The sequence below is a fragment of the Ambystoma mexicanum genome, chromosome 1p (genome assembly GCF_040938575.1).
Source record: "Ambystoma mexicanum isolate Mex_15411 chromosome 1p, UKY_AmexF1_1, whole genome shotgun sequence".
NCBI classification, from domain to species: Eukaryota; Metazoa; Chordata; class Amphibia; order Caudata; family Ambystomatidae; genus Ambystoma; species Ambystoma mexicanum.
In genome coordinates this window covers 1034586128-1034613683 of record NC_090921.1, presented here as the reverse complement: position 1 = coordinate 1034613683, position 27556 = coordinate 1034586128, and the positions used below count along the sequence as shown (strand labels likewise).

Genomic DNA, 27556 nt, shown 5'->3' with positions numbered 1-27556 from the left:
CCAGAACCACGGGCCGGACGTCCTTGTGGTCTCATCGTCTGGTGAAAGAGTTCATGAAGGGACTGTTCAGATCGTTCCCGCCGGTGAAGGCTCCGGCCCCGGCGTGGGAGCTCAACGTGGTGCTGACCAAACTCATGGGACCTCCGTTCGAGCCTCTGCACTCGGCCCCGTTGAAGTTTCTATCGTGGAAAACAGCTTTTCTCGTGGCCATCACCTCCGCACGACGAGTGGGAGAGATCCAGGCCCTTTCCTGCAAGGCCCCGTACTTGACTTTCCACGACACGAGGGTAGTGCTCAGGACGCACCCCTCCTTCATGCCCAAGGTACCGTCGGACTTTCATCTCAACGAACCCTTGGTGTTACCTGTGTTCTTCCCGTCGCCTTCGTCGCCGGCTGAGAGGACTTTGCACTCGCTGGATGTAGCTAGAGCGCTGAAGTTCTACGTGGACCGCACGAAAGGTTTTCGGAAGACGTCACAACTCTTTGTGAACTTTGGACCTGTCAATCAGGGGAAGGCTCTCTCGAAGGCTTCCATCTCCAGATGGCTCTCCGGCTGTATCATGTACTGTCACCGGTTGGCAAACCGACCGCTGCCTGGCCGTCCGAGAGCCCATTCCACCAGAGCGATCGCAGCTACCACGGCGTTCCTATCTGGTGTGCCCCTGCTGGACATATGCAGGGCTGCTACGTGGAGGTCGACGCACACCTTCACGAAATTCTACTGCGTCGACCGGGATTCCAGGGAGGAGTCCAGGGTCGGCCAAGCAGTGCTGCGCAACCTGTTCGCCTGAGGTGAGCCTGGTGAGGAGGTAAGATGCTTAATGTTGAGTTGATGTGATGCTTAATGTTGAGCCTTTGCCACCTCCCGTGGTTGTGCATGTGTGTACTGCTATGTATTCTTTATTCATGAGCATGTGAATCCATGCCAGACCCCATGCTGGAGAAGGAACAAGTTACTTACCTGTAACTGTTGTTCTCCAGCATGGGTCTGGCATGGATTCACATGCGAACCCTCCCGCCTACCCCTCTGCGGCTCTTCACTTGGTCATACTGCCACTTCACGTGCTTCCAAATCTGAAGATGGCTGCCAGAGGCGGTGCTTAGGTAGAGGGCAGTCATTGGCTGTGGTCAGTATGACGCAGAGACCAGTGATTGGTTATTACTACGAAAGACAGATCAGAAACGAAACTGATACTGGTTTTTTCTTTACCGAGGATTCCCAGCCTGACGACGGGGAATATTCATGAGCATGTGAATCCATGCCAGACCCATGCTGGAGAACAACAGTTACAGGTAAGTAACTTGTTCCTTATTAATACTACACAAGGTTTGTACATTTCAGACATCAATTAAACATTACATACAATACAAATATAAGAAAAAGATTCAAAGAAACACAATATATACAATTTGGACATTACAATAACAAATCCAGTACACAATTTACATGCAAAATAATAGTTCAATAATTCTAGAGTACTAGACAGAAAGTTGTGTCTAGTTAGTAAATACAGTAATTCAAGAGTAATAGACAACAAAATTGTGTCCAGTTAGAATTCCAAAGCGCAAAAAGATTTGCATCCGCTTGGGTGTAAACTATCCCAAGTGTTAACTGAGTAGTGTTTTCAATTGCAGTTATTTTTCAATTTTAACTCAACTGGGTTTTTCAAAACAGTTTTTTCTTTATTAGGTGACTAAACTAGGGGTCTACGTGTGACACCGGAAGGAATCTTGATTGGTGTCGCACTCGTACGTGACTGGATCAATGGGTACGGGTGATCTACGTTTCGGCGGAGTAAGAAGTCCCGCCTTCCTCAGAACCAGTGGTAGTCGTGACCCCTGAGATGAAAAATACAGAAACCAAATGATGCTCACGGAAACAAAAACAATGTGCAGCACATAATGGTGCGACTTCCGTGACTCATTGGGCATGCAAATCTGTCCCAAGCAAGGTAGTCAGCCTTAGTAATATTCATAAACTGAGACCACTTTGTGGCATGTCAGATGTGCTCCCCCTTATGTGTAACTAAGGATTAGGTAGCCTACATTCATTGAAATTAAAAGAAGAAAGGAAAATAGAGAGGATTACTAGTAGTGACTCTTCAGGGGATACCCCGTACTAAATAGGGGAGCAACAAATATACAGATCCAGCGGACAAAGGCCTTTTTTAGTGAGAGGCCAATTCCATGGACTTCCAGGAGAATCTTACAGTCCAGAATCGGAGCCATGACCAGGCAGGAGACGACAACGCCAGTGGAGGAGGAGCTTCTTCCAATAGATGAGACTGTTAGACCTGTGATCCAAGCAACATCAGGGGGACAGTCAGAACCTGATATTCCCATTTTGAATCTCTCGGGTATAGAGTTATGCCCTATCCAGATGACGATACTAGGCATGGGTCTTTCATTCGTCCCTACGAACTGTATGGACTGTTTCATGACAGAGACAAAGATGAAAACATTTTTTAGAAAAATCTGTTTAAGACACTATTTCCTGGATAAAGATTAACAGAATATTCACGATACGAGCCTTAGGATCCCTTCTACCTTTACCCCCACGGACAATCAAGTGGCAAGTGAAATCTTGCTATTTGAGAAATGTGTCATGAGTGACCTCAAAAGACTCAAAGGCAAAACAAAAAACACCAGGAATAATCTTTCTAATAATGAGAAAAAAAGCACTGGCAGAGCTAACATTGGATCCCAGATTAGTGATAAAACCAGTGGATAAGGGAGGGGGCATAGTAGTCTTTTCCCAGACAGCATACAACAGAATGGTGCTGGATCTCCTGCAAGACAGAGTTACCGACCATTAAGAAAGGACCCGTCACCAACTATTCAAGAGCTCATTCGAGAATCTACACAATATGGAGCAGATAGAGGGTGGATCTCACCGGAGGAACTGGAATTTCTTAATAACTCCGAAAAAAGAACTCCCTCTTTCTATGCGCTTCTGAAACTACACAAGCAACCCACTAGACCTTCAGGGTGTGGGTCACTGTTAGAGCCCCTATGCAAATTTGTTGATCTATTTCTGCAACCAGTCAGTCAAAAAACAAGAACATATCTCAAAGACACCACTGCGACCATCAACATTTTTGAAGGCCTTAGTTTTGATAATGAGAAGGAACTCCTGGAGACAATGGACATACAGGCATTATATACCAACATACCGCAGGATGAAGCAATACACTACTCAATACACTACTATATACACTACTCAACAAAGAGTCCCAGCTGCATTTATTGTAGAACTGATGTCCATTGCCCTACAGAAGAATTTCTTCAAATATGCCGATCAATTTGACCTCCAAATCGGATGTACTGCTATGGGGGCTGCATTTGCGCCTAGTCTGGCTATAATGTTTATGGCCGATTTTGAGGACAATTTTGTACTCAATGACACTAACCCTTTCAATACGCAGTTGAACAAATGGTACAGATATATAGACGATGTTATATTCATTTGGGAAGAAAACATCAAATCACTAGGAGACTTTTTGATATACCTGAACAGTCTACATAATACTATTACCTTTACCATGGAGTATGACCATAATTCCATCAATTTTTTGGATCTACAAATTACAACCAATATGGGCCACCTGTCGTGCTCACCACACAAGAAAACCACAGACCGGAACACCATGCTACACTTCTCCAGCTTCCATCCCAGGGCCTTGAAGGAGAATTTGCTCTATAGTCAGTTGCTGAAACTAAGACGGAACTGTACCGAAGTGACGGACTACTACATACATGCCAACAAATTAGCAGAAGACTTGAGAGAGCAGGGATATCCCAAGAAGTTGGTAAAGAATGCCCTTCAAAGGCCCAGGTTCACAACAAGGGAAAGTCTTTTGACACCCAAGACTAACAACTCAGCACAAGACAGAATTTCTTGTGTTACCACATACAGTACAGAATCCTTTGCAGTAAAAAAGGCCCTAATGAAATACTGGCCCATGATCTCTACTTGCCTACCTAACTTAGGGAGGCCTTTGGTCACCTTTAGAAGATCAAGAGACCAGTTGGTCCATGCCAGATCCGACCAAAGGACGAACATAAGCCAGAGAATATTACGTTCTGTTGTGGGACATTTCCCTTGTGGTAATTGCAGGGCGTGCAAATTTACGAGTAAAACACAGTTTCAAATTGGTACAAAAAACTGGGACATAAGATTAATGTCCAACTGTAAAACAAGCAACGTGATTTACTGTATTGAATGCCCTTGTGGACTAAGGTACATAGGCCAAACCACCCGTGCCATCTCCATCAGGATCGGAGAACATCGTTCAAGGATCAAGTGTAGAAATCACGCAGCTCCAATGGTACCACACTTTTTAAAACTACAACACTCCCCAGATTATCTCAAATGGTGGGTGATTGATGTGGTCAAAAGCAGCATGAATATACAAAAAACATTGCTATGTAATGAGGCCAGATGGATTTACTGGCTGGAGACCTTGGACAGAACCAAGGGTCTGAATGAGGAGTTACCATTGAGGTTTATTTGAGGGCTATTGTTCGCTTTCTGTCTTATAGCTACTGATGGATTGCTTTGCATTTATTAGTAACACTGATCTGCAGTTCCACTTACAACATCTTAACAATCATGGCGCTAGAGAGCTTCATAGTCAAGCTCCTGCATCATCTCTAATGCCGGAGAGGTTCTCCATGACACCCACAAGCTAACTTGACAAGTAACTCGCACAGCTGGGAAGCAGAGGAACAACGTTTGTACTTTTTCATGTATTCCAGGTAAAGAACTCTGCGTTTACATTAGCATCTTTTTCCTAGACATGGGGACCAGGGACGTACAGTGTACGTGACAATGCACTCTTTGCAAACTAGATAGGGTCGAGTCACTGCACAATAATATGTACGTGACTATACTTTTTTTATAACTAGATGGGATCTGTTAAGTTCCGAGGAGGTTCGGAACTTCAAGTAATCTGAAGCATTCAAATAAATCAGATTCACGCAATGAGACGCGGGAGCCGGGGTAATACGATGTGCTTTCTTTTATTGTCGGCGCCGAACTGGCTTCGGAGGCGGTAGCCCCGCCTCTTCCCTTTCTCGTGGCTGCGCCACAACCTTTTCCCAAACAAAGAGAACGGACACAAACAGTAACGGTGAACAAACGTGTCCATAGAAATAGGACACAACAAATAGAACACAACATCTCCCCCCCACTTAAATGAGGAGCGCACATTATTTCATTTCTTCTATCCACCGAGTGGGTCGGCGAATAGTTCTTTTGGACGGGCTTCTCCGTGGTGTCTTCTCCCAATGCACGGTTGTGTCGCTGTCGTCCGCATCTCGTGCTTCCATCTGGTACTCTGACTCCACGTCTGATGATTCATAGTCAGTCCTCGAGCGATCAGTGATCGGTTCGGAGTGTCCCTCAAAGTTCTTGAAAAATGACGAGCTTCTCGTAATGGTCCCTTTGGGACTGGCTGCTGTTATCATGGAGCCGTTGACGTGCGTCACTTCTAACGGTTCAGGTCTGAACGCCGGGGTGTCCTTGGTGTTTTGTTCTTGCCTTACCAACACCACGTCGCCCACTTGAATGTGACAAGGCTTGGCCTGTCTCTTTTGATCCGTGTATGCTTTGGTCATTTCTTTGCTCCGCTTGTCTCTTTTGATGGCGTCACCGACGGCGGTTGGCGACGGTTGGACATGGGGATTGTGGGGCAGTTGCGTTCGTATGATGCGCCCGAACATTAACGTGGACGGACACACCCCTGTGGTGCTGTGTGGAGTGTTCCGGTACTCACGTAGGAGGGTGCAGATGGCTTGCATGAATGAACGATTTGTGATAGCGCATACTTGGAGGGTTCTCTTGAGAGAGCTCATGAACTTCTCAGCCATTCCGTTTGCTTGTGGCCACAGTGGTGATTGTTCTATGCTGGAAGCCAAGGTGTTCCGCGAACATTGCGAAGTCATGACCACTGAATGGTGGGCCATTGTCTGACTTTACTATCGATGGTATGCCATAATCAGCAAAGGTCTTGTCCAAGGCAGGTATAACCGCTTGGGCACTTGTTGAGTGAATGAGATGTACCTCCGGGAACCGTGACATTTCGACCACAATTACCAGCACGTATTTCCCGTTTGCCAGGGGTCCAAACATGTCTACGGCCACTCGATCCCACACTTGCGGAGGCATCTCTGATGGTTGTAGGGGTGCTGGGAATGTTCGGGGCCCCACCGCTTGGCAGGTGAGGCAGTTGCCTAGGATCTGTTCCACTTGTTCATCCAGTTTCGGGAACCAGACCTTTGTTCTCAGTTGTCTCTTGGTGGACACTATTCCGCGGTGGCCAGCGTGAGCTATGTCCAGTATTTGTTTCTGCAGGCTGGTGGGGATTACAATTCGGTTCTCTTTGAGAAGCAAACCTTCTGGAGATACGGATAATGTGTGACGTATCAGTTTGAAAACACGAAGTTGAGCCTTTTCTGCTTCTGTCAGTTCTTTGACATGCCACCGGCCCGTTCGCAGGCACTCTTTTATAATGGGCATCAGCTTGTCTGCAGATGTGGCTTCCACGAGTTGAGCGATGGAGACATGCTTTGGGAGTGCATTGTTGACTAAGTTAATGTATTGGTTTGCTTTTATGGATTGTCGTTCCACTTGAGCTGGTAGTGGGTATCTGGAGAGAAAAACAGCAGGGCTGTTCTCTTTCCCTGGACGATGTATGATCTTGAAAGAATATTCTTGTAGACGCAGACCCCATCTGGCAATTCGGGGTGGCATTTTGGCAGTGGGTTTGCCATATATCGTGGTCAGCGCTTGGTGATCGGTCACGACAGTGAATGGGCGGCCATATAGGAAGAGATGGTAGTGCTCACACGCCCATACAACTGTGAGACTTTCCTTTTCAGGTTGCGAGTACGCGCATTCCGCCTTTGATAGACTCCGACTGGCATAGGCTACTATTCGCTTGGGTGCATTGGGTGGTGCTCCCAGTCTGGATTGAGCTAGAATGGCACCCAGGCCTACGGGACTGGCGTCCACTGTGAGTTCCGTGTCGTAATCAGGGTCGTAGTAGGCCATGCAAGACGCGGACGATATGCGTCGTTTGATTTCCTGGAATGCTTTTTCGCATTCTGCTGTCCACTCAAATTCCTGGTCTTTGCCGGTGAGAACCCTTAACGGGGTGCTCACTGACGCAAAGTCTTGAATATATCTCGTGCAATAATTTGCCATGCCCAGGAATGATCGTATGCCCGATGATGAAGTGGGAGTGGGGGCATCCACCAGGGCTTGTACCTTCTCTGGATCTGGACGCATGCCCTTGTTTGAGAATATGTGTCCAAAGAACTTGAGTGTGGTCTTGTTAATTTCACATTTTTCCGGGTTGAGCGTGAGATTGGCATTTTCTAGCGCCATGCAAACCCTTCTTAGCGTGTCATCGTGGCTTTCTTGGGACGTGCCGAAAATGAGAATATCATCACTGTAATTCAAACAGTGTGGAATGTGTTTAATTATTTGATGTATTTCATTCTGAAAAATCTCGGCCGCAGATGACACACCGAAACTTAGTCTCTTGTATCTGAAGAGTCCTAGATGGGTTGAGAAAGTGGTTATATATCGTGATGACGGGTGCAGTTCAAGTTGATGGTAGCCTTTGTTCAGGTCGAGCTTCGAGAAGATGGTGGCCCCATGTAGAAGGTGTATCATGTCAGTCATACGTGGAGCTAGATGTCCTTCTCTTTCAATGGCTACATTTGGAGCACGCATGTCTACGCAGATGCGTATCTTGGAGGTGCCATCTTTCTTGGGTACCGGTACTATTGGTGAGACCCATGGAGTCGGACCTGACGCTGGTTCGATTATGCCTTGTTGGAGTAGTGAGTGAATTTCATCTTCAACTTGCTGTTGTATATTGAGGGGAATGCCCCGATAATGTTGAGCAATGGGTTTTACCTGCTGATTGATGTGTAGTTTGATTTGCTTGTCCTTTAAGCACCCTAGTCCTTTGAAGAGTGACTGAAATATCTTCTGTATCATGTCTTTGGCGCTGGATGTGTATGCAGACATGATCTGATACATGATGCTAATTAGACCCATTTGTATCGCTGTGCGGAAGCTTAGGATGCTTCCCCCCGGAACTTCACCTTTGATTACATATATTTTTACTTTCTGGCTCTGCTCCTTGTAGTGACAGTGTGCGTTGAACATTCCGGTACAGTCTAGCGGTCTGTTGGACCCGTAGGGGTATATTAGCGTGTCGGCTTTCCTTAAGTCTTTCTTGATTTCCAACGATTTGTATATTATGTCATTGATGACATTCACAGTGGCGCCTGTGTCTATCAGAAATTCTAGGTTTTGGCCATTCAATTGGAGTAGCAGGGTCGGACTGTATTCAGCCGCTGTGGCATTTCCGATGGCATGTACGTATGCTCGTTTTCTTTCTCCACTGGATGAAGATGACCTGATTGTCTGTCTGTCCTGAGGCGAATCATCCACATATCTGATCCTCTGTCTTGTTCTGTGGTGTGGGGAGTGACGTCTGCTCTCTCGGTGATTAGACGTTTCTCTCTCTCTCCTTTCTTCTCGCCTCCTCGAGGATGGCGCGTATTCCTTGGCTGAACTGTGAGAGCGCCTCCTCCCATGCGTGGAGCCTCGATGTGAGTATTTGCGCGGGCTTTCCCGCCTGGAACGTCCACCTTCTTGTCTCCCGGCTTCCCTTGTGCTTCCTGAGCCTTGGAGGAATTTGATGTTCTTGCAGACGGACTGGAAGTGGTTTCCCCCCCCCGCATTTATCACACTGATGTCCAATCGCAGGACATGGGCCTACATGGGGAAAGCGGAAACCACATCGATAGCATTTCTTTTGTTCTGACGGGCCAACAGGCGTGCGGATGGGGCAGAGAGAGGCTGACTTGGCATTTTGCATAATGGAGATATTGCCTAGAGACTCAGTTTGTAGGGTTAGTGCAGCGTCTGCTCTTGCAATTTGAAGGATCTCTTCCAGCGTCCTGCTTTTTTGTAGCAATTTTCTGCGAAAGTCAGGGGACCCGCACCCTGCGATGGCTTGTGATTTTAGTGCCTCTTCAGTGGAATATTTGTCGAAGTCGCAGTACTTGGCTCTTTTCCTTAGCCTCATGATAAAATTATCCATGCTTTCATCTTTGTCTTGCGTCGTTGTGTGGAACACGTGTCTCTCGTAGTCGACGTTCCGTAAGGGTGCGAAATACACATTTAATGAGTCAATTATGCCTTGAAAAGAGTTAGTGTTGGCCTCAGGCATTTCGAACACGATGTCCCGGACCACGGGACCCAGGGAGTGAAGCAGGATGCCTCTCAAACGGCGTTCTTCTCTCACACCCGAGGCATCGATGTAAATGTGGAGTTCTTTTAGCCAGCGAGCCCATCTGGGTGCCAGGCTGTTGGTATCAGTCATGTCAAAGTGAGGGACTGCTTGTAGCTGCAGAGATTCAGAGGAATTGTCCTCTCCATTACTGCCTGCTCTCTGAGTGGAGCTGGCTTGGGGGCTCTGTAGGCCGCTGTCAGTATTGTCTGCCGACATGTTGGTGGATATGGCTGGGCTGCGCTGCTCGTGACTGTGTGCGGTGGAGCTGCGCTGCTGTGGCACTCTACTCACTGGAGTGGCGTGTGCTGAGGGTCCACCTCCACTTCCTTCATCAGCACGACCTCGCCGGCTGAACGTAGGGGCTAGCGGTGACCTGGTCTGCATGGGGCGTCATGAACAGCAGGTGGCCCTTAATTATTGGGCTGTGTAGCTTCCTTCCTGGTGCGTGTGTGAGTTGGCGGGAGCTTTCCCTCCACCGCCACTACTGCATGGCGTGGCGCCGACGAAACGAAATGAAAAGCCGCCGTGCCTGAGGCTGCGGCGTTGCTTCGCTGCCCACACGCGACGCTGGAGCTGCCTGCGGGTGGGCGTGGGCGGGTCGATGATGTGCTGCAGAGCCTGAAGCTACGGCGTTGCTCCGCGGCCCACACGCGACGCTGGAACTGCCGGCGGGTGGGTGTGAGTGCGTCGTCCTCGTCGCCAATGTTAAGTTCCGAGGAGGTTCGGAACTTCAAGTAATCTGAAGCATTCAAATAAATCAGATTCACGCAATGAGACGCGGGAGCCGGGGTAATACGATGTGCTTTCCTTTATTGTCGGCGCCGAACTGGCGTCGGAGGCGGTAGCCCCGCCTCTTCCCTTTCTCGTGGCTGCGCCACAACCTTTTCCCAAAGAAAGAGAACGGACACAAACAGTAACGGTGAACAAACATGTCCATAGAAATAGGACACAACAAATAGAACACAACAGGATCCAGCCATCTCACGTTCCAAGACGCCAGTTTTTTTAAGTTGTTGACGAACGAAACCAAGGCGCCGTAGGTGCTTCTTTTTCCGTTCAAGCTGCAGCTACAGCCTCACTCACGGCGGCCGCTTGATACAAACGATTAGGACAGCTTCCATTGCATTTATGAGGTACATGACACCCTATTTTCTTTTTCTCTTTAATGTACCAATTCATGTTAGACTATTATTTTGTGCCCGCATGGATTCTAACATGCCCTGTGCTTTTTTTATTTTTTGTTTATTTGCAATAGAGGCGCTCTTTGATACACATGATCACGCTAGTGCGCTTGGCACTATCAAGCTTTCAGGATTCTATCCACAGATGGCCTTCTTTTTTTCCAGAACATCTTTGTAAGTGTTCACTTGCGATTAAGACAAGTTTATGCATGACACCTGCGAGGATTCCTCTGGGATGTGCATGCACATATGGTGGTCTGTTCTTCCTCTCTCTGGTCTCCATTAGACCCATTATAGTCCGATGTAACTCAGTTTCCACTAGACTCTTTGGCTCAGTGGCTCACTTTCTGCCAGAGATATATATAAACAACTCTTTAGGCACAAACCTCTGTTTTTTTCACATTTTGTGCTCCACATTTCCTGCTTCTCTATTTTTCTTTCTTCTTTTAATTTCAATGAATGTAGGCTACCTAATCCTTAGTTACACCTAAGGGGGAGCGCATCTGACATTCCACACAGAGATCTCAGTTTGTGAATATTACTACGGCTGACTGCCTTGCTTGGGACAGATTTGCATGCCCATTGAGTCACGGAAGCTGCACCATTATGTGCTGCACATTGTTTTTGTTTCCGTGAGCATCATTTGGTTTCTGTCTTTTTTATCTCATGGGTCACGACTACCACTGGTTCTGAGGAAGGCGGGACTTCTTACTCCGCCGAAACGTAGATCACCCGTACCCATTGATCCAGTCACGTACGAGTGCAACACCAATCAAGATTCCTTCCGGTGTCACACGTAGACCCCTAGTTTAATCACCTAATAAAGAAGAAAACTGTTTTGAAAAATCCAGTTGAGTTAAAATTGAAAAATAACTGCAATTGAGAACACTACTCAGTTAACACTTGGGATAGTTTGCACCCAAGCGGATGCAGATCTTTTTGTACTTTGGAATTCTAACTGGACACAATTTTGTTGTCTATTACTCTAGAATGATTGAACTATTATTTTGCATGTAAATTGTGTACTGGATTTTTTATTGTAATGTCCAAATTGTATATATTGTGTTTCTTTGGATCTTTTTCTTATATTTGTATTGTATGTAATGTTTAATTGTTGTCTGAAATTTACAAACCTTGTGTAGTAGTAATAAATAAGTTATTTTTGAAATCCCTCAATAGCATTGAGAGTCTTTAGGCCCTTAATTTTCAAGGGAACAAAAACGAGGGCATAGGGAGATATGTTAATAACAAATGCATATCGAGGAGCTCTTCAGTCAATAAGAGTTAATTTCAGGACATTCCAGCAGTTGAGGAATATATAGACTCCCTGTGTAATGTCCTCTATATTGAGGAGACTACCAATAATCAATATGAATGCCTACTAAGCCATGAGGCTCATGCCTGTCAGGACATAACCCTGTTTTTTCATTCTTTATCCCAGTCCTTGACAGAGTAGGGAACTACCCTCCAGTAGATCATCATAGTTTTAGTTCCAGGCGGGTTTCGTTGCTTGACCTGAGGAGTCTCGTTGGCTTGTAGATTGTTTTAATTTTTTTGTAAGAATTCTGCTCCTTGTCCACTGATTGCCATATGCGTTCTGCTCATTGTTTTGAAGGTGATGCAATGTTTTACTGGGAGCCAGAGTAATGTTTTTAAGGCAGAAGAGATGTGATCTCTTCTGGATAATTTGAGGAGTAGTCTGGCTGCTGTATTTTGGATCTGTTGTAGTTTCTTCGGGAGGTATTCTGGTATTCCTAGGTATCGGCTGTTTGCATAGTCGATTCTTGACATGATGAGGGCGACGATTGTGAGTGTTTTGTGCATAAAGAAGAGGAACGGTAGGATTCTTCTTGTTGTGTGGAGGAGGAAAAAGCCTTTCTTGACTGTTGCATTTATTTGTGATTCTAAGATTAGGGTGTTGTCCATCAGGACTCCCAGATTTTTTACTACTTTCCGGGATGGCGGTTTCGTTCTCTTGGTCTTTGGATATGATCATGATTTCTGTCTTTCCTGGGTTGATTTTCAGGTTGTTAGCATTCATCCAGTTGAAGACTTCTTTTAGACACTCGATTAGGGTTGAGTGATCGGCTTGGGTGTCTTCGATTTTTGTATATGATTTGAGTATCATCTGCATAGTTGTAGCATGTAATTTTGTATTTTTTGAAGATTCTGATAACTGGAGTCTGGTAGATGTTGAAGTACAGTGGTGATAGTGAGGATCCTTGTGGCACTCCACAGTCGTTAACTCATGGGGTGGATTTGAAGGGTTTAATCCATACGGTTTCTGTTCTGTCTGCTAGGAATGATTTGGTCCATAGTAGTGCTATGTCTGTTATGCCTATGGGCCCAATTACAAATCGCCCAGTATGGAAACAACGGTGGCGGTAAACCCGCCGCTAGCGTTGTTTCCATGCCGTGCGATCACAACTCCTGCTGTTTTAACACCGCCCGCCTGCAGGCGGACAAGGAAACACCGGCAGCATTACGAGATGCTGCCGGTGTTTCAATGATCCCCATTCCCATTGAGTCCCAAAGGACTCAATGGGAATGGGGATTAACACCATTCCGCCTCCGTGATTCCCGGGAAACCGGGGTTGTAATGCCCCAGTAATTCTGGGAATCATGGAGGCGGAATGGTAATAAGAGTCCGGCGGTAACCAGGTGGTTTTACCGCTGCGGTTACCGCCGGACTCGTAATGAGGCCCTATGTCTTCTAGTCTTTTGGTTAGGGTGTCATGTGTCGAGGCTACAGAGAGGTCGAGCAGGATGGGGGACTGGGTTGTGTTTCAATCTGCGTTAGTTTTTAGGTCAATCCAGATGGATAGTAGTGCTGTTTCTGTTCCTCTTGCGGGTCTGAAGCCGACTTACGCTTGGTCTAGCAGGTGGTGTTTTTCTACGTGTTCTTGGGTTAGTTTGTATACGTAGGTTTCTAGGAGTTTTGCTGGGTAGGGAATGTTTGAGATCGGCTTGTAGTTGGAGAGGTCTTCTATGTCGCCACTTGTGTTTTTTAAAAAGTGGTTTGATATATGCTGATTTGAAGGTCCTTGTTACAGTTCCTGTTGCTAGAGATAGATTTCGAAGGTTTCTGTAATATTCTGCTGGCGTTCCTTGTGCGAGGATTGATTTGTAGATGTCTGGGGGACAGGGATCCATGGATGATCCTGCTTTCTTACTATGTTTTACTAACAAGTTGAATGCCTCTGCTGATATTTCGGGAAAGTTTCAGAAATTTTAAAACATTTTTTCTCCTGTCTATTGTATTGTCACGATTGTATTAATAATGTTCTAATTAATTCGATTCAAGGGCTTCAAACTTGCATAATATGAAGCTTCCTGTCATGCCATATAATGGCTAATCTCCCTTACTAACTGTTGTAAAGCCTTCATGCTAGACATCCAGAGTGCACGTCTGAATCACAGACCAGCTGTAGTCTAGGTTTGGTTCCAGGTAGGCTTTATTCACATATGTACAATCGGCCAGCTCCTTTATAAGTTAATGTTATACCTTCCCATGTACTGATAAGAGTAACTGGAGTATTGTACAGATTGTACAGATTGTACATATGTGAATAAAGCCTACCTGGAACCAAACCTAGACTATAGCTGGTCTGTGATTCAGAAGTGCACTCTGGATGTCTAGCATGAAGGCTTTACAACACTAACATGAGAGTGGGTTTAGATTCTATCAAAGACAGGAGGCGAGTATTAGCCCACCCCCCCTGCAGAAAGAGGAGTTGGGATTAAAGTAAAGGACATTTATAGAGGAGGGTCCTTGGCACTCCTTGCCCATTGGTCACCAGCAGAGCATGACCTGTCCTCCATGTTGGATTGGGGAGCTCCCCTCATTGACTGTGAATTGTATTTAGTTCTGTTATTTTAAAAACTTTTTTGTTTGTAAAAGTCTTTCTTTGCTGCTGTGGCAAGTTAATCTTTAGGGCGCCTGGCGGGGTCCTGATATACCCAGGTAGGTACAGGTGCTGTGGTTTCAGAAGTAAAGATTATAATGCATAGTACTCTCCTCCTGTCTTTAATAGAATCTAAACCCCCTCTCACGTTAGTGAGGGGGATTAGCCACTCTTGTCAATGTCATCTACTTAAAGTAGTAGCCGTCCCCTTGCTTGCAAGGAATGACTCTTTACCATACTGCACAGTCTGAACATACTTGCCAACTCTACAGATTTAGGCAGTAGGCTACTGCTTTTTAAGGTGTCCTACCGCCTACAGATTTCAGTGACGGATCCTACTGCTTTTTAGAGTGGCAAGTACTTTAAGGCAGGCTGCAGGACAAAGCATGCAACACATTAGTCTTTCTATACAGTGGACTGGTAGGTGATTACTTTGATTGGGCTCAGACCAATCCACTGACCTGACAGCTACTTGACTCTGTCCTACACTCTTACCGGGACAACCCTTAGGTGAACCCCAAGTGAAGGGAATTGGCAGGGTGTAACACCATCACACAGCATCTGCCTATCAGACTGAGGTGGGGTATCAGTCGCCATATAATTCGGTGTTCAACTTGCAATAAATATGTACTGCCCGGGCTGCTGCTACAGAGCAGTGGCAAACTTTGCTTACCAGCTCTGTGTGATTACCTTCTGTGAAGTAAGGTAATTGAATTTGGTGTTAAGTTACCATTCAGAATTATACATTTTTAACATTTCAACATCTTTCAATGTTGTGCTGTTTAAGGGGTTGTGTATTTTAGAATGCTTCAATGGTGCCAACAATGCATGTTTTGTATTTTCCTATGATGTCATTGTTATAGGAATTATTATTTTTGAAACTTGAAAAATCCTACATCTTTTTGGTCACAGAATGTTGGCAACTATGCAGTCACATACGTGACTACGAGATGTTGTTCAGCTGTGCTTTCTCTAGGTACTACATACATGTGCCAGGGGACATTTGTATTGTTTGGAGTGGTTACTGTATCGATCTCTTAAAAGCCTCGTCCTTATTTGTTTATAGTTTTCATCATGTGAAAATATTCACCCTCCAATGAAATCGAGAGGACAAATATTATTTTCCCCAGTGTTGGATAGTGCCGCGTGTTGGCATTTATATTTTATATTAGGCTATTCGTAGCATGTAAATAGCGGTTCGTTTCTATGAGGTGTTTTTTTTGTATTCGTTCTTGGTCTATCCAGTTTATAATCCTAATGATGTATTCGCCAGCTGGTTGGTTGTTAGTGTGGAAGGCTGGTGTGTGAAGTTCAGACCTGTTTCCAGCCCTGTTACTTCCCTCATAGTCCTAATCTGTGACCCTGGCGGTTGGCTCAGAGTTCGTTACGGATACGGCAGCGCAGCGCAGTGATTGAGCGAGCGGCATGCACTTCCGGAGCGGCAGGAGCAGGGCGAGCACAGGCAGTAGTCTCGCCTGTTCTTTTGTGTGGGGCTGTCTGGGGCCTACCTCTGTGCCCATTGGCCTGTGATCCTGTGCTGTTCTTTGTTTATTTATTCCCAGATGGCAGAGCCTGGTGAGCAGCGGACGGCTCCTGGTAAGCGCGCCAATGTGGGAGGGTATTCACTGGATTATCGGCCCTGAATCCATGCCTCTTGTATTGTTCCCGCCATTATGCACCCAAAAGAGAAATGTACTGATAATCTCTATTCTGGCCGCACCCAGTGTCCCCCCCCCCCCAACCCTCCTTCAGCTGACAGTAACCCGCTTTTTGCCGGCGAGCTCTTGTTTCATAGGCTCTTGCTAGCGCCGCTCGACTCCGGACCCTTTAAGCTCATCGGACGTACCCCTCACTCTCTTCTCTGCGGCTGCTTCCAAACCCACAACCAGTGACACATAGCCCCTTTACTTTGCGGCACAGTCCATTACTGCAGGTGATTTTCTACAACCTAGCTAACACTACTCGATCCATTCTCGCGTGTTATCTCATGCGCTGCCCCCTGTGTTTTGCCAGTCTAAGGCACGTTTGTTTCTTTTGATAAGCACACTGTCGTGGCTTCACATAAGACTCAACACAGTGATAGGACTTAATCACCTCACATAAATCTTGCATAACCTGTAGCAGTTTGGTCGCAGCTATAAAAATCTCTCTGGACACATACAGCACTTTCTTCACTGCTGTGAAGATCTATCATTAAGTTTCTAAGTCGGTAGTTTCTTTATGTATGTAGGTAAAATCAATTTGGGTTAAACCAGGAGGAGCGCCAGGGAGCGTCTGCATCTCTCCTTAGTTGCTCTTTTATCGGGCCTTACCCCCCAATGCGCATTGCAGTCTTGTGGTGGTCACAGCAGACACTGTGATCTCGTGAGGCTGTGTTCCCAAATACCTCCTTTTGTCGAGCAGCTTGGTACTACTCCATTATGAGGTCATTGTACCTCATCAGTCTTAGTCTCTCACATCAGGGATGATTCTCGCCAGGCAACCGTCCTGGTGATGTAGTCTCTGCTCCAAATTTTCCTCTGGCCTGTGGTAAAATGCCCCCTTTGCACCTTCCTCTCCTCTTGTGAAATGTCTCCAGTGCAGCTCTCCTCTCGGATCTCCTCCAAACTACTCTCTTCTCCCGGTTTCATGTTCTCTGTATGGTTCTGGGTCCGCTGGCGCTAGTTTTACTACTTCAGTTATGGATGATTCTCTACACTTGGTGGAAGGGGGTGGAGTGCCGTCCCCTGAAAATGGCAACTCTTTCAAGATTCCACTTTTTCCCATCTCTGGTGCATAAGTGATTAGTGCCTTTTTGTACTTATTCTACTGGTTGACTGTATCTGGATCCTTTTTCTTGGTCCTTTTGTGGCAATCTTATCTTCACTGTGTCTCCCTTCATTGACCTCTGTTCTCGGAGCTGCCCTGCAAGTGTCACTTTGTGTTTTCATCTGGTCTTTGCTCTTTTGGATCCTCCAGACCGCATCTTCCATGTTGACAGTGTCATCTTGCCTCACTTTTGATAAACAGGGTGGCACCAATCTGGAATCAGCCGTCCTCCCCCTCAGAAGTTGAAAGGGAGACACATTTATGATGGCGTTGTGGCTTAGACGGTGGGCAGCTAGGTTAACTGTTTTGTAAGGGTCCATCCCTGAGGCTGACGCTAGCTGTAGGACCCCTTTTATAAACCTGTTTTTCCTTTGGACTAATCTATAGAGTAGCCTTGATTTGCTTGATAGTATGAATTTGTAGAAACGTCTCCATTTCCGTCTATCAGCTGAATGCCATTGTCGGTTACTATTTGTTTTTGGTAGGCCTTCCCTCTGGAATACTGTTTTCCAAACTTCTATAACCGTGGCTGTGCTAGTGTTGGGTACAAATTCAGCCTCTAACCATTTGGACAGGTAGTGTATGATTACTACTCCATATCTGTGGTGGGGATCGCCACAGGGATCAACAGCGCTTGCCGCACTTTGAGTTTCTTGTCGTTTATGCATTCATGGCATCTTTCTATCATTACCCTGATGTCTTGGTCCATGCACAGCCACCAGTATGCTTCTCGCGCTCTCCGCCTAGTTGTAACCTTTCAGTTAAACCTTTCAAATCCATCACCATTGAGGGCCACAGTATCCCTGTTGCCCCCATGGTAAAAACATTGGGCTCTACTTGAATGCCACGCTCAACATGTCACAACAGGTCAACCCCATTACCTCAACCTCAGCCTACGACACAAATCTTAACACCAGTAGGCCAAGCCGTTCCTTTCTACAGAAAATCACTTTACTATCACCCGAGCGCTCCAAGTGGAATTACTGTAACTCACTACTTTGTGGCACCTCAGGAAAAAACCTAAAAGAACTACAAGTTACACAGAACAATGCCCTCTGGGCGGCTAAGGAACTGTGTAAACACACCCACATTTTTCGTAGGCCTGGAGATCTCTTCATTGGCTCCCAGTCAGAGAGAGAATACAATTCAAGACACTCCATCACCCAACGGTGCTTATCCATCCATGCGCCAACATCCCTCACCCAGAAGCCGAAAAGACAAGTCCCCACGAGATCTGTGTTCTGCCTACAAACATTGCCTGACTAAACCAAGATACATCCAGAGGCTCCAGCTTCCCAGTCTGTGTGGCTACTATTTTGGAACAGACCTCCCATGACCCATCCACTTGCGTGCTGAACCATCCTACCATGTGTTCATAAAGAAACTTCAAACGTATCTGTTCAACTAACGATTGCACTACCTCTCTACTCTCTCACTTCCTCTGTATTGTAATTAGCGCCTAGATGCCTTATAGGGTATGCACACTGCTATGAATGTATAAATAAATAAATAAATATTGCAGCCTAAATGACCAGAGTGCACCCTGCACAGGATCACTTTCCTCATCCGTAGAAGCACTGGTTCTAAATCCCATCTCATCACCAGACCATTGGCTTTGTAAATGTCTTCACTTTCCAGTGGGGTCTGTGAGAGGTCAGAAATATGAAGCGGACAACTGTGTGAAGGTTTTTCAAAAGATGCCATTTTATTAACTCAAAAGGTTGGATAAACGCCTCACTAGCCCTACCCTGACGAGGCTTTCCCTGCCTAAAATGAACTAAAGGAAACCCTCTAACAAAAGTTTTCTGTCCCTCACAATTGTACAAATACCAGCTCAATAAAACAATATATGGCAAATCATAAGCAAGAAATATAACCGTTAAATTCTCATCATGATAATAGCTTATCCTTACAATCTGGGTGAATTCCCCTTCCCCAGATTTAAGCAGGGTTTTGGTTAGCAGTTCCAAGAGGATAAAGGGAATCCTGTCTAATAACAAAAAGTTCCAAATTGATCATTCAAAGTTTCAACTTGAATCACACCAAATGTTCATACATGTTCAATAAAGGGTTCCTCTTTGCACTTGTACCTGAGGTCTTGAAACACTTCTTTTCATTAGCAAATAATTTTGTACTTCATAAGTTTCAACCAAAATGGTCTTTGTCGGGATATTTCTGCACCCATTTATAAACACCACTTAACAACATTTGCTTTAGTGACAATAATTTGTCAGGCTGCTTCTTTATTGTTCCACAAAACAACTTGGTGGTTGTGTAACTGCTTCTTCAGGAAGTTTAACCATACCACAGTACTTCAATTGACTTCCACCTGGTCTACACGCCTGAACGGCCTACTACGACAAATGTTCTCGAGTACTCTTCTGCCAGAACAGAACAAATTGTTTAAAAGTCTTCTGGCCTGGTGTATTCTCCTGCCAGGCCAGAGCAACTACTAGCTACAAATATTTCTGTCGTAACGGACAACTTCACTTAGAATAATTTAGCAATGTCTCTTGCTTCACATTATCACATATAAAAATGTCTTCAAGGTAAATAAGAACCACACTAGTGCTGTTGATTACACGTAGGTGATTGCCACATGCAATACATGTTATGCTCCTCTCCTCCTGAACATCTTCTATCAGAACGGCAGCCTTCCTGCCACTCTTGTTTCTCCCCTTGCTGCACTAAACAAATGCTGATAATGGTAATGTTTTACTTTCACATTTCTTTAGCAGTGGCAATGTAGTTTTAAGTCGTCACTTCTTATGACTTCCTTTACATATGGGCAACAGTATTTGCAAACCATGAAATCCTCAATTTACTTCTTTTAGCTTGGTCAATACTGGTTGTTCACAAATTGCCTTGATATTATTCTCTTTGGGCTTTGGCAATTGTAGTTTTTAATTTCCTTTCAGTTTATTGCCCTGTCTTTTTGTTGACTTTTTATGTAACCTACTATGTGATAATCACACCCTTCTGGTTTGATTATAAAATGTTTGCTCTGCCGTGTGCTCCCTTTTAAATCAGACTGGTCTTCAACTGAATAATTAACATGCTTTACATTAGTTAGGTATTCAAAAAGCCTCTTCTTTCGAATTTGTTTGTTTATTGCATTTCTCTGAATCAAATCACTGTACTTGGTCAGCGGGCGGTTACAGAGCGCTCTGGGGTCACAATGTAACAGTGAACTCAGTTTCTGGCATGCACGTCAGTTTGCCTCGCTGCCTCCAGGACTTCTGCTTCAGTTTCCATGCGCGTCTTGGCAACTTCTTCGCTGCTTCCTGCGTCTGTCAATTTCAGAGCCCTCCTGGATCCCACAGCTATCCGGTGCTCGTCTGACAGTCGGGAAAACTTTCAAATGGTGCGTTCTCTGCTGCACTACCTCTGCAACTGCATTCTCGAACATTGGAGATCCTCTCAGGACCGGCATTCGTTTCACCCACCCCAATGGGCCCAAGGTCTCTGCTCTTCAGTAACGTCAGCTTCTGCTGCCATGTGGAGTTTACAAAACTACTCCACCTTCTGCGATCACTCCTCCTTCCAAATGGCCTGCAGCCAGGGAGGCCTTCTATGCCTCCCAGTCTCCCTCAGGTGTGGGTCATTATTCTTAATTGACTGAAAATGGCAGTCCTGTGCCTCTGCAGTCCTCTTCTTCATCCCAGTACCTTGGAAATTGTGGCATTTGAAGTCCTCAACATAAAATTCATAGTTTTCAATGAAATTGTCATCACGAAGTTCCTCCTTAAACATATTCTCCAAAGGAGTACCATAAGAATTCCATGAAACATTTGGCTGTACAGACAATTTGTTTTTCAGGGTTTAAATTGGTAACATTTACAGACTCTTCCTTATTTCCCTAGGTCTCATAAGGGCTTTAATGTCTATGACTGTCAGTGACTTTAAAAGTGCTTTTCTTACTCCCAATACACGCTTGGTTATAACTGTCTTCACCCACATTCCTTACAGTTTGAGGGGATACATGCTCTTTTTGGCAACCAGCCCGTCTATATTCCGGAATCACTGATAAACTCTACCTTGAGAAAACAAGTACTGTGTCTCATCTGACGAAGTCCGCCGGTTCCCCTGGGGCCCTGCTCATCCCAGGTGATCCTCCCGGCTAATACCGCCCCCCACCCCCCAGGGTCCGGATTAGGAAGTGTCTGCCTTTCCCTGGCCACCTGGGAGGAGACCTAAAGTATGGTTTTTGTGAAGACTCTGTAGGATTCATCACAGGTCTCAATCCTTCTGGAACAGCCGTTTCACCGGGCCACCCACTCTGAGCCCATTCAGCAACTCTGCTCACAGTTGGATCACTCGCTAACTCTTCCAACCAATGATTTCTGCCCATCTCGAGGAATTTACGGCTTTGAAGGTCAGTTAAAGGCCCTAGCGCACATTTGTCCTTGAGGGACGTGGTGGCTGATCCGCTGTGGTCTGGCAGACCACAAATGTAGGCTGCTTGCGCATTCTTCCAACCCGCTATGTGCATTATGTTGTAGGTGTATTCTTGCAGTTTAGAGACTATGCGGGCCAGTCTCGTAGTGGACTTCTTTATGCCCCCTGGTCTTAACAGGTGAATCAAGGGTTTGTGATCTGTGACCAAGTGAAACCATGTGTCCCATACATAAGTCCTAAAGTACGCCACCGCCCAGGCACATGCAAGCATTTCCTTCTCCACAGTGGAATAATCTGTTTCTGTGTCTTAAAGTGCTTTGGATGCAAACACAACCACTTGCTCCACATCACCTCTCTTCTGGGTTAGATCGTAGTCCATAGGCACTGGCATCAGTGGTTATGTATGTGTGCCACAATGGATTGAACAGCTTCAGAAATGGAGTATTCACTGTTCTCCTTTTGACTTCCTCAATGGCTGCTTTATGCTCTTGACGCCATTTGTCATTAGCCCCTTCTCTTAGTGGGGCTGTAGTCTCCGAGAACTGTGGTACAAATTTTGCATAGTATTCCGCTAATCCAAGGAAGGAACATAGCTCATCCTTCGTATTTGGTGCTGAGGCTTTAACAATAACCTGTAGGGGATTCCACTTGGAACTGACGCCATCCGTTGAAATTTTGTACCCTAGTTATTTTACTTCACTTGCTTTAGTTAAGCACTTTTTATATCTCAGGCATACTCCTGCTTCTCGAAGTATTTCCAGTACCATCCTGAGGACTGCATGTTCTGTTTAGATGAGAATGTTGTCCTGTAAGTAAGACACGCTACCCACATTGCGCTTCAAGGAAATCATCATCATCCTCTGAAATGCTGATGCAGTTGATAACCCAAAGGGCATCTGGATGTATTGATAGTTGCCAAACAGGGTGATGAAAGCTGTGAGTGGTCTGGTTTCTTTGTGTAAACTCATCTGGTGATAAGCGTCTCATGTCCAGTTTTGAGAACAATTTAGCTTCTTTCATCCTGAGGATTAGTTTGTTGATACTTGGTAATGGGTAGCTTTCTGTTATTACTGCAGGGTTCAGACTGCGTAGGTTGATACATACACTGATGTCGTTCAACTGCTGTTTCTTAATGAGTACCATAGTTCTCAACCAATCGAAGGCCTCCACTGTCTCGATGGTGTCATCTGCTCAAGTTGGGCTTGTAACGCGTTTCTGGCAGTTGCGGGTGCGAGTCTCACTTAGTGTTTGATCGGGACAGCGTTTGGCTTCAGACTTATTTTTGCGCACGTCGTTTTTATTTTGCCTGGCATTTCAGAGAACAAGGTGGAAAGGAGTCTTTCGACAATGATGCTCCCCCTGTTTTGATAAAGAGGACCTGATCATTGGTGCTGGGCTCCAGCCTTATGTTCAGTTTGTGCTAGCTGTCCCACCCCAGGACTGCCAGACCTTCTTCAGAAAAGTAGATTCTGTTCATGGTCTGTCTGCCCTTGAACTCGATGCCCACATTGATGTTCCCCAACAGTTTCACCCAAGCGCCACCAAACACTGTGGGCCTGTGTTTGGTCTTTTTCACCTCTACTTCACACTGCCCCACTGTGTTCTTGTATGTTTGGATGGGCACAATGGTTAAATCGGAGCCAGAGTTGGCCATCACTTGTCTTGTTGCCATCCACTTTTAATATGCAATGTGGCTTCTCTCTCCTCACCCTCCAACTGTTGACCATGAGGACTGTTCGTCTATCTTCTTCGCCCTCATCGTCTCAACTCTGATCCGCCTCGCCGTCTATGTAGGTGACTTTCTTTTCCCTCCATTTGCAGTCTATTGCAATGTGGCCATATCTTCTGCAGTTCCAGCATTCGTTTCTCCTGGCGGGAAAGACTGTCATTCGCCAGGTGTTGCGTGCTGGCACATCTGTGGCACTTCAAAGGTTCGCGCTTACCTCCCTTCTCATCATGGAACTCCATTCTGGGCTTGGCCACGTTGCCCTTTCTATAGCACTGCATGCACATCAGCGGCCGGCGCTGTTACCACCATTTCTTTGCACCTGCACAAAGTCTCTTCCTCCGCTCCAACGATCTGGATGGCGTTATCCAAGTACAGCTCCTTTTCAAGAATGAATATATCCTGCGCTTTCCTGCAGTTGGTATGTACAACTAACATGTCACAGATCATGTTTTCGGTATTGTCGCCAAACCCGCACAGCGCAGCCAACTCTCTCATTCTGGGGACGTAGTCCTCGACTGCCTCCCCGCTCTCCTGTTTCGTAGTGTAAAACTTCAATCGGTGTGGACGTTGTTCTCTCCATTTGAGAACCTTTTAACGATTCTGCACTCGGCCTCTTTGAACACATCGCACCCTGGCTTCAAGCCAGCAAATATTCTCGGTCCTTCGACTCCCATTGCATTGAACAACATGGCCTTCTTCCTTCCTGCTGTATAATCCATGCCCACCCACGACCTCCAGATACGTATGAAATAGTGGTTCCCATTGTCCATTGTGGCCGTGGTATTGCAGGTCTACCTGGGTATTTTAGAAAGGCTGGGAGACGCTTTGCGTCCTGCATCTCGGGATTGTTGGGTTCCTTCCGTGGTCCTCTTCACCAGTTATCTAATGGCCTCACATAAGACTCAACACAGTGATTGATGTAATGTATTTAATCACTGCATATAAATCTAGCATAACCTGTAACAGTTAGGTCACAGCTATCATAGTCTCTCTTGACACTCACAGCAGTTGCTTCACTGCTGTGAAGATCTATCCTTAAGCTTCAGTGTCTATAGTTTCTTTATGTGTATGTAGGTAAATTCAGTGTGGCCTTCAACCAGGAGGAGCGTCGGGGAGCGTCTGCTTCTCCCCTCGGTAGCTTTCTTTTCAGACCTTATGCTTAGATTACTTGTCGATGTCTACCACTTTCCATGAGTGGTTTTTATTTCTTTTACGCTACGGGGAGGTAATTATTTCGTATGTAGGCATTGTGACACTGATTCATTTCGTTTGTGGGCTCAGATAGGTATGGGTTTGTGTGCGAGTTGAAGATTTTGGTGAGTCCAGCGAGGAGCCCAACCCTTGGGGGGGAAAAAAAAGCATGGAACTAAGTGGTGCATTTGGACCCTTCAGGCTAGTCGGTTTTAGAAACGAGCCAGCAATGATAGCCAGGGTACAATCTTTACCTAGCCCACCAGAGATCGTCAGCACACTTGCGGTGCATTGTAATAACCATCCCCTCTCTGATCAGAGTTGTTGCACTTGTTGATGGTTTGTAGAGAATATGTGCGATCGTTCAATGGACCAGTAATTTGGTTAATTTTGTCTTTTTCTTGTCTTATAGTCATTTATATAGCGTATTTTACCATTACTGTAGTCTCAACACGCTCATGATAGGAACACCTTTGGGTACCACAGTCCAGAGTATGGGACATTCTCATAGAGGTTTAGAATGCATGTGTACATTTGGCCAAGATTAGAACTTAGGTGGGCTGGCTAGGCTTCAATGAGAAACCCAAGAGGTCAGGCACGTGCCTGGGTGCTGATGGAGGTCACAAGCGGGTGCAAGTGCTAGAGACACGTTATGTCCCAGGAGGATAGCTCAGCGGCAAGGTGCTCGCCTTGGAAACAAGACGACACAAAGCAACACAGGTTCGAACCCCGGGTCCGCGCTTAGAAACCTCCAGGTATTTAGCGCATTATAAATACGCAACTAAGAGACATATTCCTGTAACAGCGCCTCGATGACCCCGGGATGTGTGAGCGCTTTAAAAATGTAAATAAATAAAATGTGTCCAGCTAGACCAAATTTGTCATAGTGTAGCTGCATTCTAATATGTGCAGATGGATAGCCGTGCATCTGGCAGGTGTCCACCGAAGTGGTGTGTTATACGTACCCTAAGCTCAGTTGCAGCTTATATTTGATATCGCTCTTTGATCCGATCATCTGTGTGAAAAGAAAAGGTAACCCTCGTAGGCTCTTCTAGGCACTATTAACAGGCTTCCGTCAAGGTATTCTAAGCTCACTAGACCAGCTATCTTAGTATATCTTCTAGGCGTGACAGACAGGCTTACATCATATCTTGAGCTCATGGGATTCTCTAAACCCAATAGATAGGCTTCCCTTCTAATGTTACTATATATCTTCTAAGTTCGATATTGGGCTACTATTCGGCATCTTCTATGTGCAACATCAAGGATACTTGCATATATCTTTGTGTTATAATGGCTAACCTATAGATCATATAAGTACAATGAATAGGTTATGATCCTAGGTCTTTGAGAACAATGGACAGGCCAACATATAAAATGCAGCACAAGTGCCTACTCCCAAGTGGGTAAACTATATGTTACGAGTCCAGTAACTGCCAGAGAAATGCAACTTTTCCTTAAAAGCTAACGGAAAAAGGATTTATATGGGATAAAGTACCTGCTAACCTACGCAAGGACAGTGTAAGTCACGTGGGGTTCCATGTACAAATCGAGGAAGGAGGCCGAAGGAAGAGTTCCTTTTATGGTCGCGGAACTCTAGTTGCAGTATCTATTTTATTTCCTATAACACATGACCTATTAATAGATCATTCCATAATCAATGTAGAATCTGGATGAAAAAAAAACTAGTAGGCAGCTTGTAATGTGTTGCTGGTTCTTTTTGTTCGCAGTTTCAATAAATGTATTTTTAATCTTTTCTTGGTTTAAATTGAATGATAATATGGTAATGCAAACCGCGCCCTAACACTACCATAAGCAGTTCATTATCAATTGATGGCTGTGCAGTGTCCCAAAAAGCAATTTTAGAAGAAAGGAATTTTAAAAGCTAGACACACCTTTTAGTTGAGCGCTGCAGTGACAGCTGGAATTCTGTTCTGAACTATCTCAAGCAGCAGGCATTGTGATGTCACAATAACTGATTACTGCAATCAGTAGTGAACTCATTTTCCTACTACAGGTCAGTAGTGATGTTACAACTAACCTGTAATAATAACATTATTTACAGGCTTTTGCACAGGTATTCCAGCCTGCCACGTATTATAACATGGGCCGGCAGGATAGCTCGGGGCCAGTGCGTTTGTCTTGGAAACAAGACAACACAACAGCTCAACAAAAGTTCGAACCCCGGTCCCGTGCTTAGAGGTCGGTCTGCGGTACTGAGCGCGTTACCAAAGATTCATTCATTAATAATTTAATAAAGGTAACCTCTCTTTTAGATTGTGTTTTTTTTTGTTTGTTTTTTAAAATAAGTGCATTTGTCGCCTAGCTAACTTAACTGCTTAACCACCATTCAAACGTACAGACATTTCAGCTACATATAAATTGTTATCGGTTTCAACCGTTGTCCAAAGGGTCTTATTTGCATTGCAGTCACATCATTGCTTCAGCAAGCAAGGCGAAACATCAAAGGATAAGTTACAGTATGAATTCCAGCAGCCAAATTCAAAGCGCCTAAAACAATATCTCCCCCGCAAACTAGCTGTGCATAAAATGAAATCCTCACCCAGGGTTTCAAATGCTAATCCACCCAGTCGGCATATTCTCTTTAACCTAGGAATTTTCTTTTAGAAGACATCTAACCACAAATTAACCATTCCAAATTGTAGCAACTTGTTTCATAACACGCGAGTTCTACGTCCCATTATATAGTGTTTGGGTTCTTAAAATGAATGTCCCAATAGGCTTATTCCAGCTTGTTTTATGAGGGCATTTTTTTTTAAAGAATGGGGAGTTCAATAACCCTCTAACTTGATCAGGCTGTGATTTTGACATTGTAGACTTCTCTAAAAAAAAAAAAGTACAATCCCAAATGTGGATACCAAGTAAAGCAGGCGTATGCTTGCCCATGCTCTATAATTTCCACCTACTCTGATTATTTGGAATAGGTTATAGCTGAGCAGCTTTCAAACCATGACAATGTGCAATTGTTTCTACGCCTAATTTAATCTGTTTCCACCTAGGCTGCGT

At 45.3% G+C, this 27556-nt stretch overlaps 1 protein-coding gene across 5 annotated transcripts in view; it reads left to right on the top strand.

Moving 5' to 3' along the window:
- LOC138447719 (zinc finger protein 271-like) overlaps positions 1-27556 on the top strand; it is a 308054-nt gene that overhangs the window by 199486 nt on the left and 81012 nt on the right. Inside the window, exon 1 of one of the 5 annotated variants that reach the window (XM_069604050.1) lies at positions 15838-15999. The exons of the other annotated variants lie outside the window; for them this stretch is intronic. Within the exon in view, the coding sequence (XP_069460151.1) occupies positions 15966-15999 (34 nt within the window). The 5' untranslated portion in view covers positions 15838-15965. Of the gene's footprint in view, positions 1-15837; positions 16000-27556 lie in introns of those variants that run through there. 5 annotated transcript variants of the gene reach the window in all.